The sequence below is a fragment of the Manis javanica genome, chromosome 12, assembly GCF_040802235.1.
Source record: "Manis javanica isolate MJ-LG chromosome 12, MJ_LKY, whole genome shotgun sequence".
NCBI classification, from domain to species: Eukaryota; Metazoa; Chordata; class Mammalia; order Pholidota; family Manidae; genus Manis; species Manis javanica.
In genome coordinates, this window is record NC_133167.1 from 85,336,840 (window position 1) to 85,351,898 (window position 15,059).

Consider the following 15,059-nt stretch of genomic DNA (forward strand, 5'->3'; position numbering starts at 1 on the left):
AAGTTGTGCACCCACTCCCCATTTACGTGGTAAAATTAGGTTTTTGCAGTTTGACTTTCATGAATCAGATTACAAAAATTATTTCATCTCTGTACTTCATATGCAGTGTGTGTGTGTGTGGATAAGGTTCATCTGAAGGGCTCAAAGAACACCCACTCTTCATATAGTCCTATATATAATGATTTCTGTAAGCAGATCATCGCTGACAACTTATTTTATTCCAATGTAAAGTTAAACAAGTGGGAAAATATCTCCCCAGGCCCCTCGAAGACGCAGTTGCATAGTATGAAGAAGGCAAGTTATAATTGAACTCAGAACCATGGTTTGGTTTTATTTCTTTACTGTCAGCCTGTTCTCTTCTGAAGCCAGAGCCATGTATTGCTTTACACATCTTTGAACAAGTAACCATTTTCTCTTAGCTGCGGGTAGAGGATAATTCTGCTCTAGAAATACTTCCAGAACTATCTCTTCTCTGAAGCTCCTGGATAGATAAACAGCAATTCCATCTATGCCAAAAGTATACTAAGAAACAATCAGAATAAATAATAATAAATACTGCTATCAGTTGTAAAATTCCAATACCTCAATAAATACCAGCATTCCTGCTACTGCTGATTTGTTTAATAAATAAGCTAGAGCTCTATTTCCAAATGGTGGAAACCATCAGTGCTATTAGAACTAGAATGGAAAAGCTTCAAGTGGCAATGGTTGTTTTTTCATCTTCCTCACGCATTTTAGCAAAGTAATCCCATCCCAGTTTAATACTGGAATTTGCTGTCACTATATTACCCCTTCTTTTAGCCATTTCCTCTCAAAAGAGTAAACCGTGGGCCCATTAGAGAAATCGGCAGCCCTGAGTTTCCTTTGTACATCCGCACAGTCACCAAAGGGAAAAGAAATAACATTTGGTTTTGTTTAATTTATCTTAGTAATACAGTTCATTTGCTCACGTTTGGTACTATTCTTTTAATGAGGCAAAAATCTTCAGTCATAACGTTTATCTTCCAGCGCCCATTAATCAGCTACCAGTTGTAAGTTCGTTTAAGAACTGCTTTAGGCTTGTGCTTATTGTGGAAATTAAAGTTTTATGCAAGATTCTGGTAACAGAATCTAAATAGGATGATATTAAGTTCCCAGTAGTTTTTCCTTTTAACGAGGTAGGGGATTTAGTTGAATTAAAATCTTTGTCCAGAGAACCCCTTTACTATGAAGTTGCAGCTTACTAGGGTAGATTTTTTAAGAGTTGAATTTTAAAACAGGTACAGAGTGAAGTTTTTGTGTCAGTTACAGTTCTTTATTCTGACTCGTGTTCCTGGACTAGTTATAATTTGGGGAGCCAATCTAATAATTGCTGTTGTATTTTTTCATCAGGAAAACTTGGCTAGATCTCTGGAAGGCGCCTGCTGCAGGGAGCTGCTTGTTCTCTGGTGCAGCTCTCCCTGCTTGGGTGGAGGGGCAGGAGGGTGTGGAGCCCTCTGTTAGCCCTGCTGTGCACTCTGCCTGCAGGGATTGGAGCTCTTGAGCCCAGTCCCAGTCCTTGTATTTACCACCTCCTATACCCTTTACCATCTAGTAGCATTCTACAGATGTTTTTACTTAGACATGTAGTGGCCCAGAAGAAGTTTTACAAATATTTTGGAACCCTTAACCTTCCTCACACAGTTCATCAGTGGGTGACATTAGAAGACCGTTCTCTTTGAGAGCCTTGTCCCTTTTTCTTGGTCCTAAAACTTTTCCGATCTGAGTCCTAGGATTATACTCTAAATACACTCCCACCTCCATCCTACAGCTCCCAGACGAGGATCAAACAGATGTGCAGGCTTCTAGCAGGGACTTTCCTGGTGAGCATGCAAGCCAGTGCAGCCAGGAACAGTCGAGAACAGCAGGCTGGTCTGCAGCACCTGGTCAGGGGCGGGGCTGCACTCCAGGCGCTTCCTCAGATGGTTGGCAAAGTCCACCTGAGTCTGTGACAGGACCTGATTGATGAGAGTCTTTGGCAGCCATCCCTAGCATAGAAGACACAAGAATTTGGCCATCTTGTGGGTGGTGTTTTCACCTGGATACCTCTGTACCCTATCCCAAACATAACAGTTCCAGGGCTTGGTGTTCCAACCCAGTGCATAGGTGCAACCTTGCAGTTGATCAGGGTCAAGGGCTGGAGAACTGCATCCCTGCTGTCTTAACTGTCAGAAGCACAGGGTTTTCGGTCAAAGCAAATTTCAGCCCTGTCTTCCCAGCTGTGTGGCCCTGAGCTCTTTATCATACCTTTTTGGGCTTAAGTGTCCTTTCTAAAATGATAGCTATAGAGTTACAATTTGATAGGAGAGAGAGGTAAGAATGATTGCAGGCATTTGAGATGATGAATTAGCAAGTAGACCATCACTCAATTCTCTCCAACCATGATTCTTTTCAAAATGGAAGAGGGTTTTTCCTGTTTCATAAGGGATAACGTGGGAGGGGAAGAGCCTCCTTTTCTCACCACTGCTTACCCACTGAGCCCCCTCTGGTGCCTCTCACCTTGAGGTCAATGCTGAGCAGCCAAGTGAGTTTGGTCTGGGAGGGACTTCCAGCCTGGGGACGGAGCACCATGCAGGTGGGCCCGTGCTCGGCTCTGGCAAACGAAGAGATGTCAAGTCAGGGAGATAATGCACGGTCTCTTTTATGCTAACTAGTACACTAGCCACAGTCTTGAGTATCTTGTCTTTTCCAGACTTCATCAGAGAGGTATCCTTTGCCAAGAGTGATATTTAAGAAGAGTTGGCATGGTTATCAGCTCATTAGAACAAATGCTGGTTGGAGCTGGATCTGGAACCTGGAGGCCTGTGGTGCCTTTTAGTTGGTTGACAGGGAGGTCAGGGAGAGGGTCCAGGTGGGTGGCTGGGGCCCTGGGAAACTCAGGTAGCAGCTGTGTTCTAAGTGGCATGGATTTTAATCAACAGTTGTACCTGAGCAGACCAGCTAAACCTCAGCCCTACCTTTATTTTAGAAAATAACTAAGGTTCTGAAACTTTGTGGGAGGGTCAGGACAAACTGGTTATAAGTAGGACCAATTTTTTTCCCCTCTGCTGCTATGGAAAATAAATAAGAATCTTCTTTGGAAAAGGAAGCTAAGGGTAGGGACCAAGGATTTGTTTCTTGGAGCCAGGAGTTGATCGCACACTTGGCACGTGCATGTCCACAGGCCCATGTTAGGAAAGGGAGCTTTTGAGCCCGCTGTCATTATTACCTGATGACACCTTTCTGCTCAGGCATCTCCCCAAAGTGTGTGGCTATGCCAGCCAGCACACAGGTGGAGCCTCGGCGCTTGGCACAACGCACGCTCACGAAGTCACGGGGCCCCACCAGGTTTCCTGCTGATTCCGAAGCCAGTTCATGGGTGATGACTGTATCTTTTCCGATCCTCTGCAGAACCTGTCAGGCCACAGGAACCAGAATCACTGTCCAGACAGTGCTGGGCTGAAGCACCACTCAACAACTTGCAGACCCTCCGTTTGCCCACCTTTCAGACTGGGCTCTCACGGGTCCCTGCCACCCAGCCCTGGACTCCTCACCTTGATATCCTTGACGTTCGGGTTCCACTCTCCCATTGCCTCCATGCGCTCCACCAGCTCTTCATAAAGCCTCTCCATGGGCTGGTCCACCACCACCTCCAAGCGGAACACCTTGCCCACGTCTGGAACCACTTTACTCAGCACTTTGTCCCCATTTGCCTGTCAGGGAGAAAAGAGAGCCCAGGATAAAGGTTAGAGAAAAGCATTCCTAGCCTGGGGCATAGATGGCGCCAGGCCAGGCAGGAAGAAGCACTAAGCTGAGTGAGGAGGCCTGGAACCATTTCTGTGAGTAGGTGATCTTTTCTGCCACATGCCTCCTGCATCTGCTGGAGACTTGGGAGGTGACCCGCCTGCCTCCTAGACCCTTTTTCACGGTGGCTAATGTTGATGGGTGTGGGTAGGTACAGCTGAAAAGGCCCTAAAGTTCAGAAAGCTCAAAGAATCTGAGAGACAAACCTAGGAGTGGAGAAATTCTGGTCTATAACCAGCTGATGACATACAGAGAATGTTAGATGGGATCTTAAAAGACTTTTTTATTCCAACCAGAAGGATGTAGGACCAGAGGTTTCAGTGATTCGCCCAGAGACCCTTAGCCTAAGAGTATTGCTGGCACTCCCAGATTCCTTGACTTCCAAACTAGAAGTCTGTTAACTCAGAATTTGGAGGAGAGGTTTTACCTGAACTTTGGTCAATGGACAGCATGTAAGCTTGTGCAGATAAAGCCCCCAAAGTGTCAACAGAGCTGCTGAGCTTGATCATGTGCCTTGTTACCGGCTCCCAGTGAAGAGGCAGCATTCAGGAGCAGAGAACCCCAGAAGGCCTTGGGTGCAGCCCTGTTCAGGTGAGCCCGGGTGACCCACCCCTGCAAGCTGAGCCCTAGGTGGGCTGAGCAGCATGAACTGCACCTCAGCACTGGACCTTCTGACCAGGGCAGGACCCCTAATGCACACAGGCCCCACTGCAAGGACACTGTTTCTCAAGCGCGAGTCTCTGGGATGGCTTTGATGGGAATCGAGTATCCGAGGATATATTCTTGACAAAGAAGTTTCAAGTTAAAACTATTTGCTGCCCAGTGACTGCTGCATGAGGCAGGAACTCAGAAAAGCAGCAGCCCCAGCTGGCCTGGAGGACAGCAGTGGAAAATGAGCCGTGCTGCTTCCACGTCCGCCCTTACCTGCTGGCTCTCCTTCTTCCAGCCCTCCTGGTTGCTGAGGATGCCCAGGGCTTTCTGCATGGCCCCCTCTCCCTGCTGGATATAGGCCAGCTCCTGGTCACTGTAGAAAGTGTCTTCGAGCTGAGAACCTGGATATACAGTCAAGGAGAAACCCAGCTTCCCTTCTGGTCCCACCAGCTTCCATCCCTTTGACCTCTAGATCTGATCTTTCCTCTGAAAGGCCAAGACCAAAGCCATCAGGGTCCAGCCTGCAGGCCAAGTTAGACAAATAGCAGCTGCAAGTGATGGTGGGGTGGCGATCTGGCCTCAAGGAACTCCATTCCCATCCTCTCAAAGCCAGGGGAGGGGCTGCGGTTGGGGAGGGAACCAGAGCGACCCCCAGAGCCTGCTGCCTAGGGAGCCCGAGCACTTACCGAGCAGAGAGCTGCGCCGCTGAACCTGGTTCATCCACATCCCTGGGGCCGGGCCCCCCAGTGCCCTCCGGTTCAGCTCCTGGCCTATGGCCAGCACAGCTTGCTGCCTCAGCCCTGCAGGAAGGGAGGGAATGCTGCTTAGGGGCAGGAACCCCCTTAGGGGCCACTCCAGCTCTTCATCTTGTCACAGATGGGGAAACTGGCTTGGAGAGGGAAGTGATTTGCTCAGGAGCACAGATTCTTAGTTGTGACCCAAAGTAGAGCCAGGTCAGCTCCCAGTCCAGTGCTGGTGACAGCGCACCAGGCTGCCTCCAGGGCCCCGACGTCTGCCTTCCACCTGGGCTGGCCACACCTGGTCCTTTGACCTCTAGATCTGATCTTTCCTCTGAAAGGCCAAGACCAAAGCCATCAGGGTCCAGCCTGCAGGCCAAGAAGGACATTTACTTCTTGAAGGGAGAGATTTGTTTAACCAGCCAGAAAAACCCTTCTACAGAAAGAGAATTAGACACCAGTCCCCTGAGGTCTGTGTAGTGCTGGCAACTAGGGTCCTTTGCATGAGAAACTGCTCAGGAGGGTGCCCCTGGGGGCAGAGCCGGCTAGCTGCTCACCTAGTGAGAACAGCCCCAGGCCCGGGTACAGGGCTTCCAAGCTTGGCTTCTGTCTAAATGGTAGCTCATTCAACCCAAGGTAATTGGAAAGGACTAGTTTAGATTGGTTTGTGTGCCCTTCAACAACAGCAAGGGATCGACTTATGTGACCCCAGGACCTAACTTTCTACAAAAAAGTGGCTTTCAGGACCCATTTGTGATTGCACAATAACAAGACACACACACACACACACACACACACACACACACACACACACACACACACACACACACACACACACACACACTTTCTCTAGCTCACTCTCCTGGTGTCTTGCTCCTCTCCTTTCTGCCCTGCCCATGTCTCAGGCTTGCCAACACTGCTTATTAGAGTCAAGACTTACTCCTATCTCTGCCGCAGTAGCTAGGACTTCCCTGGCATCTTTGGGAAAAGGTCAAGGAAAGATGGGAGCCCTCAGGGGGAGACAAGGAATCACAGAACCTGGGACAGAGACACAGGCCACTTAGGATCCAGCCTGACTCATGGTAGTGGAGGGGGGGAATTGAGCTCCCAAGGCAAGAAACTTGCGCAGGCTCACCTAGTGGGGGGCATGCCTGGATCAGAACCTGCATGGTCTGCCCCCCAGCCAGCACTTTCCCCAATAAACCACACTGCCTGAGGGGCCCTCTCCATGAACTCACCCTTCATGTTGCGCACATATCTGTAGGAGCTCCCGGCACACAGTTTAAATGTTGCTAAGAGCATTGTTCCGGTGGCAGAGGTGCAAGTGGGGCTGGGGCTGGATTCTGCTTTTCCCTTGGGTGGCTTCTTCCTTCTAGAGCCTGTCAAGGTCTGCCTCGGCCGCACAGCTGCAGCTAGGACGTGTGTTCTGCGTCTTAAATGCCCCTGGCTGAAGGCTGTACTTCATCATCAGGAGATAAAAAAAAAAGCCATCACTTACCATGCAAAGGAAAGGGTCAAGGGTAGAAGGATTGCCTAACACTGTGGTGTTGGCCCTTGTGGGGAGTGTCGTGGTTGGGGGTGGGTTGCATAGAAAGGAGTTAGGTTACTGGCAGACTTGGGTGGGTGGTGGGGAGAAAGGAGGCCAAGGCAGCATAGGAGAAAGCATGTCCCGTTGACAGCTGTTTGCAAACATCATGTGGGGTACTAGTTAAAATGCAGATCGTTAGCCTTCATCCTCAAGCTCTAGATTTAGCAGGTCTAGAACTAAGGCTCTGAAACCTGCATTAAAAAAACTCCCAGGGGATATTCATGCAGGGATTCTGTGAGGTATATACTGCACTTCAACAGACACAGCCCTCGGAGAGCATGGCAGGGGTCTGCTAACAGAGCCTAGGGGGTCAAGACTGGTAGAGGCCTGGGTAAGGGGCCCAAGTCCAGAGGGTGGAAATGCCTTGTTCAAGGCCAAACAGCTGGACATTGGCAGGGCTGGGAGCACAAGTCTTCTGACCTTGAGTCCACCTTTACAAGGTTCTTCCTGCAGCCCCCAGGCACTTGGTCTATACACTGTTCAATTTACTCATCCATGTATGTAAACAACCTTTATCAAAGCCCTGTTCAAAGTCAGTTCCTTTCGTAGGGGTGTGTGCTGGAATGGGGATGACACCCACAGCCAGTCCTGTGGCTCACAAAGCAGAGGGTAGAGCAGCGACACAGAGACCCCTCTGCACTTCCCACATGCTGTCGCCTAGGTCCAGTGGGAGATCTCCCAGCCTGTGTACTAGCCTCTGATGAAATCTTTTCCCTGTAAGGTTGACCCTGAGTTGTTTTTAAGTCAGATTCACCTAGCAAGAACACCAGGGGCCAAGAGAATCACACTAGATTGCCCCTGGGCGGGGGCCTGCCTCCTGTGTGAGACCTGTCACCACTGCCTGGAGGCAAAGGAAGGCCTGAAAAGTGGGGAGCAGTAGCAGGTCCCCGCCTCTCTTGCTGTCTCCCTTACTCCACAATGGACCAAAGGGACAGGCCCCACTCAGAGCCAGGCCAGGTGCATGGAGCCCATGCAGAACAGAGCACACATCCCATGTTTCAATCCCTGGTGAAGCAGTGAGAAGGGCTAGCAACCCAGAGAGTCTTTCTTCCTGGGCTCCTCTCCCCTGGAGGCCCGGCTTCCTCGAGGCCTACCTAGGCCTCCTCCACCGTGAAGCTTTCCTTGGCCATTCCTTGGCCATTCCTGACCCCTCTGATTCACACCCTTGCTGTCAGTACCAACAGACAGCACATCTTTGGTCCTGATGTGGGGAACAGTGTGTGTGTTTGCTGTCTCTTCTGTGAGACTGTTTCTCCCCGAGGTAGGCACCATGTGCATGTCCCTTCTCAGCCTCATCCCAGCGTCCGGCTCCAGGCAACACAAGAAGGGGTCTTGCTCCTCTGCTGGGTGGCCAACTGGGGAGCTACTAGGGGAGCAGGTGTCTGCAGGCCTTGTTCCTGGCCTTCACAGAGTCCCAGGGAAGAAGCAGGGAAGGGAGAGAGCTTGGCCTCTAGTCTCCAGCCAGCCTGGGGCCCTTTTCCTCTGGGAGACATGGGAAGGGGAAGCACAGGCTGTGCTGGGAAGGCTGGATGTCAGCTGCCTCCCCTCCCTCCGTGCACGTGCGCTGGCAGGCACGTGTGCCTGCATGGAGGTAGTGGGGAGTGGACAGGGGTTATTATGGGACAGGCACAGATAATGTTCAAGGCCCTGCTGTAAATGTGACTCTGACTTTGCGTAATGCTTAACACAGAGTTTCGATAGGGACTTCTTTGCACATTGTTACATTGTTCTGACTGTAATTGTATTGTTTTGCTTTTTCTGGAGGCCCTCACCCTACTCGCCTAAATCTATGGTCCCTGTCTCATTCCCCCTCTAAGATGGAGGCCCTAGCTGCTGCTAGGGAAAGGGGGCAACTACCAATCTGGCTGATTCATGCTGAGAGGGGGTGCAGTAAGGGGTGCAGCTAGGTCTCCATCAGTGGTGGGTCGAGAGACCCTGGATGCTGGGCACTAATATCATGGGTTCCATTTCCATTACCATTTGCAGTTTTATGGTTTCTAGGCGAGATAGAACCAATCGTGTTATTAGGTTAAGTAAATGTGACCAAATATTAGTAAGAGGACAAGCTCTGGGTTCTCTAAGGGGGTGTCTTTTAGATCTTCTCTGGCAGAATAGTTTAGGGCAAGGACCTGCTGGCAGTTGTGCTCAGGTCCTTTGCTCATGGACTCAGGTAGGAAGGTGGCTGGGTTTAGGGTGGAGCATGTACACAGCTGGGTTCCAGCGCCCTCAAGGAGTGACTGATATTTTAGTAGCCTGCTGTGTGACGGCCACAGGACCCCCGGGTGTTCAGGAAGCTGGTGACATTATGGGGTGCATGCACTATTAAGTCTCCTCCCAGGGTCAGTTTTGTGGCTTCAGGTACTGGCAGGGCTACGGCTGCCACAGACCTCAGACAGTGTGGCCAGCCCTTAGCCATGGGGTCTAGTTCCTTGCTTAGGTAGGCTACGGGCTGCTGCATTTCTCCCCAAGGTTGAGTCAGTACTCCCAGCGCCACTCCTGATTGCTCAGTAACGAATAGGTTAACCCAGTTTCCAGTGGACAGGCTGAAGGTGGGGGCCTGGAGCAGGGCTTTCTTTAAAGTGTCATAAGCTTTAACAGCGTTAGGGTCCCACTGGAGTTTTATGGTGTCTTCCCTTTGGGCTTCTTTAAGGAGTTGGTAGAGGGGTCTGGCTAATTTTTCATTTCTGGGGACCCAAATTCTGCAATATCCAGTGATGCCTAAGAATCCCCTCAGGTGCCTGATAGTAGAGGGCAATGGGTGGCAGAGAATGGGCTGAATTCTCTCTTCCCCCAGGGCTCTGGTTCCCTGGGAGAGGTTAAGGTCTAGATATTTCACCTGCTGCTGACAGATCTGTGCTTTTGACGAAAGACCTTATAGCAACAATCAGCTAGAAAGCTCAGTAATCTCAGTACTTTCCTGACACCCTGTCTCTGTGGTGGTGCAGAGAAGTATATCATCCATATATGGGATGATTTCTTCTGCCTCCCTTGATTCAAAGGAGGCCAGGTCCTTGGCTAAGACCTGCCCAAATAGATGTGGGCCACCTCTGAATCCTTGGGGCAAAACTGTCCAGGTTAATTGAACTGAGGGATTTACAGGATCTTCAAAAGCAAAGAGAAACTGGGATTCAGGTGCAAGCGGGATACAAAAGAGAGCATCCTTCAGGTCTAGCACAGTGAACCCTGCTGCTCCCTCATGAATCCTGGGTAACAGGGTCTAGGGATCAGGTACTACAGGATGTAGGGGCACAACTGCCTCATTAAGGGCTCGTAGATCTTGTACAAGGTGCCAGCTTCTGTCTGGCTTTTGTATTCCTAATATGGGAGTGTTGCAAGGACTGTTACAGGCTGTCAAGAGGCTTTGAGTCTCTAGGTTATTAATAACTAGCCTTAAACCTTCACAAACTTCTGGTTTTAAGGGATACTGCCTCTTATGAGGAAAGTGATTAGGGTCTTTAAGATGAACTTGTACTGGCTGGGCTGATTTTGCTCTTTCAATGATTCCATTAGTTGCCCAGACCTCAGAATTAATGTCCACTTCCACTAAGAGGAGACATCACTTCTCTCTTTGTTCATATGTACAGAGGCTTGTATTTTAGAAAGTATATCACGGCCTAGAAGTGGCGTCGGACTTTCTGGGACCACTAGGAAGGCATGGGAGAACAGCACCGAGTCCCACGCACAACTTAGAGGCTGAGTAAGATATTTGGTCCTGGGCTTCCCAGATCTGCCTCTGACAGTAGCTGACTGGGAGGAGGGAGGGCCAGGATTATGGAGGAGGACCGAATAGGCGGCTCCTGAATCGAGCAGGAAATCGATGGTGTGGCCTCCTATGGAGAGACTCACCCGGGGCTCCTGTGGGGCTATGACGGTGACAGGAGCCGGCGTGGGCAGCCCCGGGCCCCTTCAGTCCCGACCACCTTGTTGCAAATCCGATCCCAGTTGCCCATGCCTCTGAGGGCAGTCCAGCTCCCAGTGGTCCCCTTGGCAGAGCGGGCAGGGCGTTGGCGGTTTGGGGCGCCCAACCCTAGGGCATTCTCACTGAAAATGCCCCTCTCTGCCACAGAGGAAGCAAGCCGCCCGGGGCCCGGTGCCTGGGGCTGGTCTCCCCTTCTCTGGCCTTGGAGGCCTGACGTTGACTCTCTGCAGGGCCGTCGCTGATGCCTCTGCCTTTCGCTTGTCTCCCCTCTCCCGGTCCCTCTTCTCCTCCTCGTCTCTATTATAGAAAATTGATGCAGTGAACTTCAAGAGGCTTTCCAGATTTTGTTTTGGGCCAAACGCCAATTTTTGTAACTTCCTCCTGGTATCTGGGGCCAACTGTGTGATAAATTTACCTTTAAGAATGACTCAGCCCTCTGGGGACATGAAAGTATGTTTCACCGATGCCTCCCTGAGCTGTTCTAGAAAGGCTGAGGGGCTTTCCTTTTCTCCCTGTATCAGTGCTGATAATTTAGAGTAATTTAGAGATAGTCTTTTACTTTCCCTAAGGGCAAAGAAGGCCTGTACATGTGGGATTTCTGACCATTTTCTTTCCTTGTGGCAATATAAATCTAGCTGCATGATCTTATTATATTGAATGCTTCCTTCAGGAGGCCAAGCCTCTCCATCAGGGAGTTTGTATTGAGGCCAGGCTTGTGTGCAGAAGAAGGTAAGGTGCAGGGTCTGGGGATCAAATTGCTCCCAGTTCTTTGCCAAGGGCGTGTCTGGCTTTAGACTTGAAGAGAAAGCTCCCACCTAGAAAAGAAGATAGGAACAGGTGTCCAGCACCTGACCTGAGGCTTTGTACTGGGTGTCCCCCTACAGGCTACAGGTGGGAGGTTTAGCAAACAGCAATAATATGCCCCCTGGATTTAATCACTCCTTACCAGTGTGCCCCATACCTTGATTTACCTCTTGCCTTCCCACTAAGCACAAGTTGCTTCAGAGCTCTGGATTTAGTGGGACTTTACCAGTGTGCTCTTACTGTACTCCTTTTGGGAGTTCTAATCCAGACCCTAGTGTCTTCTGCATGGGCCTTAGCATCTCTTGAGAGGCCTTTGCTTGTCCTATCTAAGAGAATTAAGTGCAGGGACTGGGTGACCTCTCACTGCCAGAGCAGTGATTCATAAGAGTCACAAGCCTGTTTTGCTTCCATGGGGCTGCAGATAAGGAAATGCTGTACCCCAGGATGACTGCCTCTAAGGAAGAGAGGTCAATGGAATAGAGCCATGGCTAGAATTTAAATGGGCTTGGGTTTCAGCTTGGCTACAGGTTAGCTCAGGGGGACCAGAAAAGTCCTCTAGAGTGTGGAAGGGGCGAGCTCTCTTGAGTCCCATGCCTGTCCGGTCTAGGAGGATCAAATGTGTAGCCTGTGTAAAGTTCTGATGTCAGATAAAGGGCTTGAATATGGGGCCTACCTCACAAACCTCACTTACACTACACAGGAGAAAGTGGCACAGTCCCAGGAGGACTGCTTCGAATGAGGAGCAGGGGAACTTTTTCCAAGGCCAGAGATAACATTCAGAGAGAGGCTGCCATGGACAGAAACACGTTTCTGCCACTGACTGGGAATTATCTTGACAGCCACCCACTGTAGGAAATCTGATCTGTGAGATCAGGGGTCGGGCGTTATCCGTGACTCTTGCATAGGAAGCAGCCTAGTCAGAGGTTCACTCAGCGTCATTGGATTGATGAGCCGGAGCCGAGATCCCCGGACCACGGACCACTGCCTACTAGTCCAGTCTGCCCTTGGAGCCCGCAGATTAGGATAGGAAAGTAGGAGATGGGCTCAGCCACTCCCTGACATTGCCGTCGGTCCGGAGGCGGGGGATCAGGGAGTGGCGGACACTGGGAAACCTTTCACCAGAGATTTAAGACTGGTGGCTTATGCTAGTTGTATTTTAAGTGGCTAACAGGTGCCCAGACACATTTTTATGAGATAAAAAAAGTGCAGTATTAAGTCAGGAATAAGAGTGAAGAGTAGATCTCCTACTTTATGGTGGTGAGCATCGGATTCTGTGAAATTGATGAAGTTAGAGGCACACACAGAGCGTGTAAAGGAAGTAAAGCGCATCCTTGCCTCACTCAGAGGCCTGAAGAAGCAGGCTGGAAGTCAGAGAGACAGAGAGAGAGAGACATTCCTCATGGACACCCAGTCGGGCTGTTGGGGTCTGATTCCAGACACACGGGCCTTTGAGGTGCCGCTGAAGTGTAGCCTCAGCCTAGACTCTTGCAGTTGCCCACGGCCTTCCTCAGTCCCTCGCATCCAAGGAGATGCCTCTGAAGGGGAATCCTGGCCTCCACTCAGGTGACCTTCCCGGTTCCCAAGGGAGATGGGGGATCCACTGAGGGAGACGCAGGGGAACCTGTCACTCGAGACTTTGAGGTCGGCAGCCGGGCTAGTCCCATTTAAGTGGTCGACGAGCGCCCGGTGTTGTATGCCACAGACGGCTTCCTTCTGTAAGGACAGTGAAAGAAAAGGAAAGCTCAGATGCCAATACTCACCTGCAACGTTATCCCGGATGAGCCCCCAAAGATGATACCAGGCAAGGGAGAGGCTTTTACTTAGAGACAAAATGAGAGGTCAGAGCTCCTGGTGTGAAGTGAGTCTGTGGCTGTGCCGTTGTCTAGGGGTTTTATGGGCGGTTGAGGATTTTTAGGAATGTGGTAAAGGGCTAGGGGTGCAGAGTTGCTGAGTGGTCTCAGAATGCTAATTTTTGGTAACTAACAGAAGAAATATGCTGCTCTGACTCTTTCTCAGGATAGCAGCTTCCCTCGGGGAACATATCAATTAAGGCTGCCTGCCCTGCCAAGGTGGCCTGTTCTGTTTGCTAAAGAGTGTATTATAAGAATCTTCTTAATTTTGGGGCTGTTTATAGCTGAGCCTGCTTACCAAATTAATCTTTTGCCCAGGTTGCAGATTACTTGACTAGGATTAGAGAAGGAAACACAGCACATAGGTAAAGTTAAAATTAAGCTGGCCTGTTAACAGGCTGAGGTAAATTTAAAGATGTCATTATCAAATTGATACAATGAAGTCATGGTTTATGCTGAGATGTTTTTCTTTATCTGGGGAACATTCAATACTCTAGGGCAAGTTGCTCCTGGCTTCTTGAGCTTTAACAGATTTCACTGAAGCATGCCTATGATCTTAGTCTGGTATCTTTACCCTAGAGAATTACTGTGGCTCTGGCTTTGTATAATGCTTAACACGGAGTTTCCATAGGGACTTCTTTGCACATACATTGTTCTGACTGTAATTATCTTGCTTTACTTTTTCCGGGGGCTCTCACCGTACTCTGCCTAAACCCGCAGTGTCCCCGTCTCACTGCTGCCTTCCCGAGGAGAATTATGGCCACTGTGGGAGGGAAGACGGAGGACTGCAGCTTACAGCCCTGCTAATGTCCGTGGTGGCTACCATCAGGGAGGGTGCAGGTGGCTTCCTCCAGAGCCGAGGCTGTTCTCTCCTCCTCGTCCTTTCCAGGACAGACGACTCGCTCATTTTGACTGTCCCTGTGAGCCATAAGGTGGGGAGAGAGGTCTCGGAAGTTCTTCAGTTCGAGAAGTCCTCTGTATCCGGCTGGGCCTTTTGATGAGGGCTGAGCCCCCAAGAAGACTAGATGGACACGGCAGGCCAGGAAGAAAGATGTGGGTAAAATTGTAGTATTTCCAAAATCTCTTGCCTGGCTTTGGTGCATCTGCATATCAATAGGTGTTTCCAAGGGGTGGAAAGAATTGGTTCGTTCACCTATCAGTAGGTAATTATGAGGGCATGAGAGGGTTTATCCGGACTGGAGAGGTTGGGTGGAATTCTCTGATTGCTACAGCCTGGTAGAGAGAGAGAGAGAGAGAGAGAGAGATAGGACAACAGCTTTTAAGAAATACATGGATTTCTTAACTTTACTTCTCCCTTTGACTGATGTCAGTTTTAGAGGTATTTTGCCTCGGGATTCCCCCCCCCCCCCCACCACCAGAGTTACAGAAGATAACAAGAGATGTGGCTCTGGCAGGGCAGGGAGTGGGAGAGGAAGGCCCAGGGCTAGGGGCGGGAAGAGAAGCAGAGGTCAGAGACTGAAGGGTGGTTATGAATCATAAATCAGGTTAACTGTAACCCAAGAGTCCACGAGATTAAGTCCAGACTCCTCAGTCCAGTCTCGGCCCCACAAATTCTCGCCTGTCCCCTTAGCAGTGCTGGGCACACCCCTGGGTGCCTGCCTGCAGGCTGCCCCATGCACACCTCCAGTTCCAGGAGCACCTCCCAAGGCTTCCTTTGGGCCCCATCTCACTCTGCTCTTTAATAAGAA

At 50.2% G+C, this 15,059-nt stretch overlaps 1 protein-coding gene across 1 annotated transcript; it reads right to left on the minus strand.

Annotated features, from left to right (window-relative positions):
* Positions 1-305: 305 nt before the first annotated feature.
* On the minus strand, positions 306-6,622 carry STAR (steroidogenic acute regulatory protein). Its single transcript, XM_017679553.3, has 7 exons — positions 6,428-6,622; positions 5,139-5,252; positions 4,726-4,853; positions 3,552-3,710; positions 3,227-3,411; positions 2,518-2,611; positions 306-2,006 (listed from the first exon to the last, which is right to left on the minus strand). Exons 1-7 carry the CDS (start codon positions 6,489-6,491, stop codon positions 1,824-1,826), a joined length of 927 nt encoding a protein of 308 aa, XP_017535042.1. The 5' UTR covers positions 6,492-6,622; the 3' UTR covers positions 306-1,823.
* Positions 6,623-15,059: the final 8,437 nt, after the last annotated feature.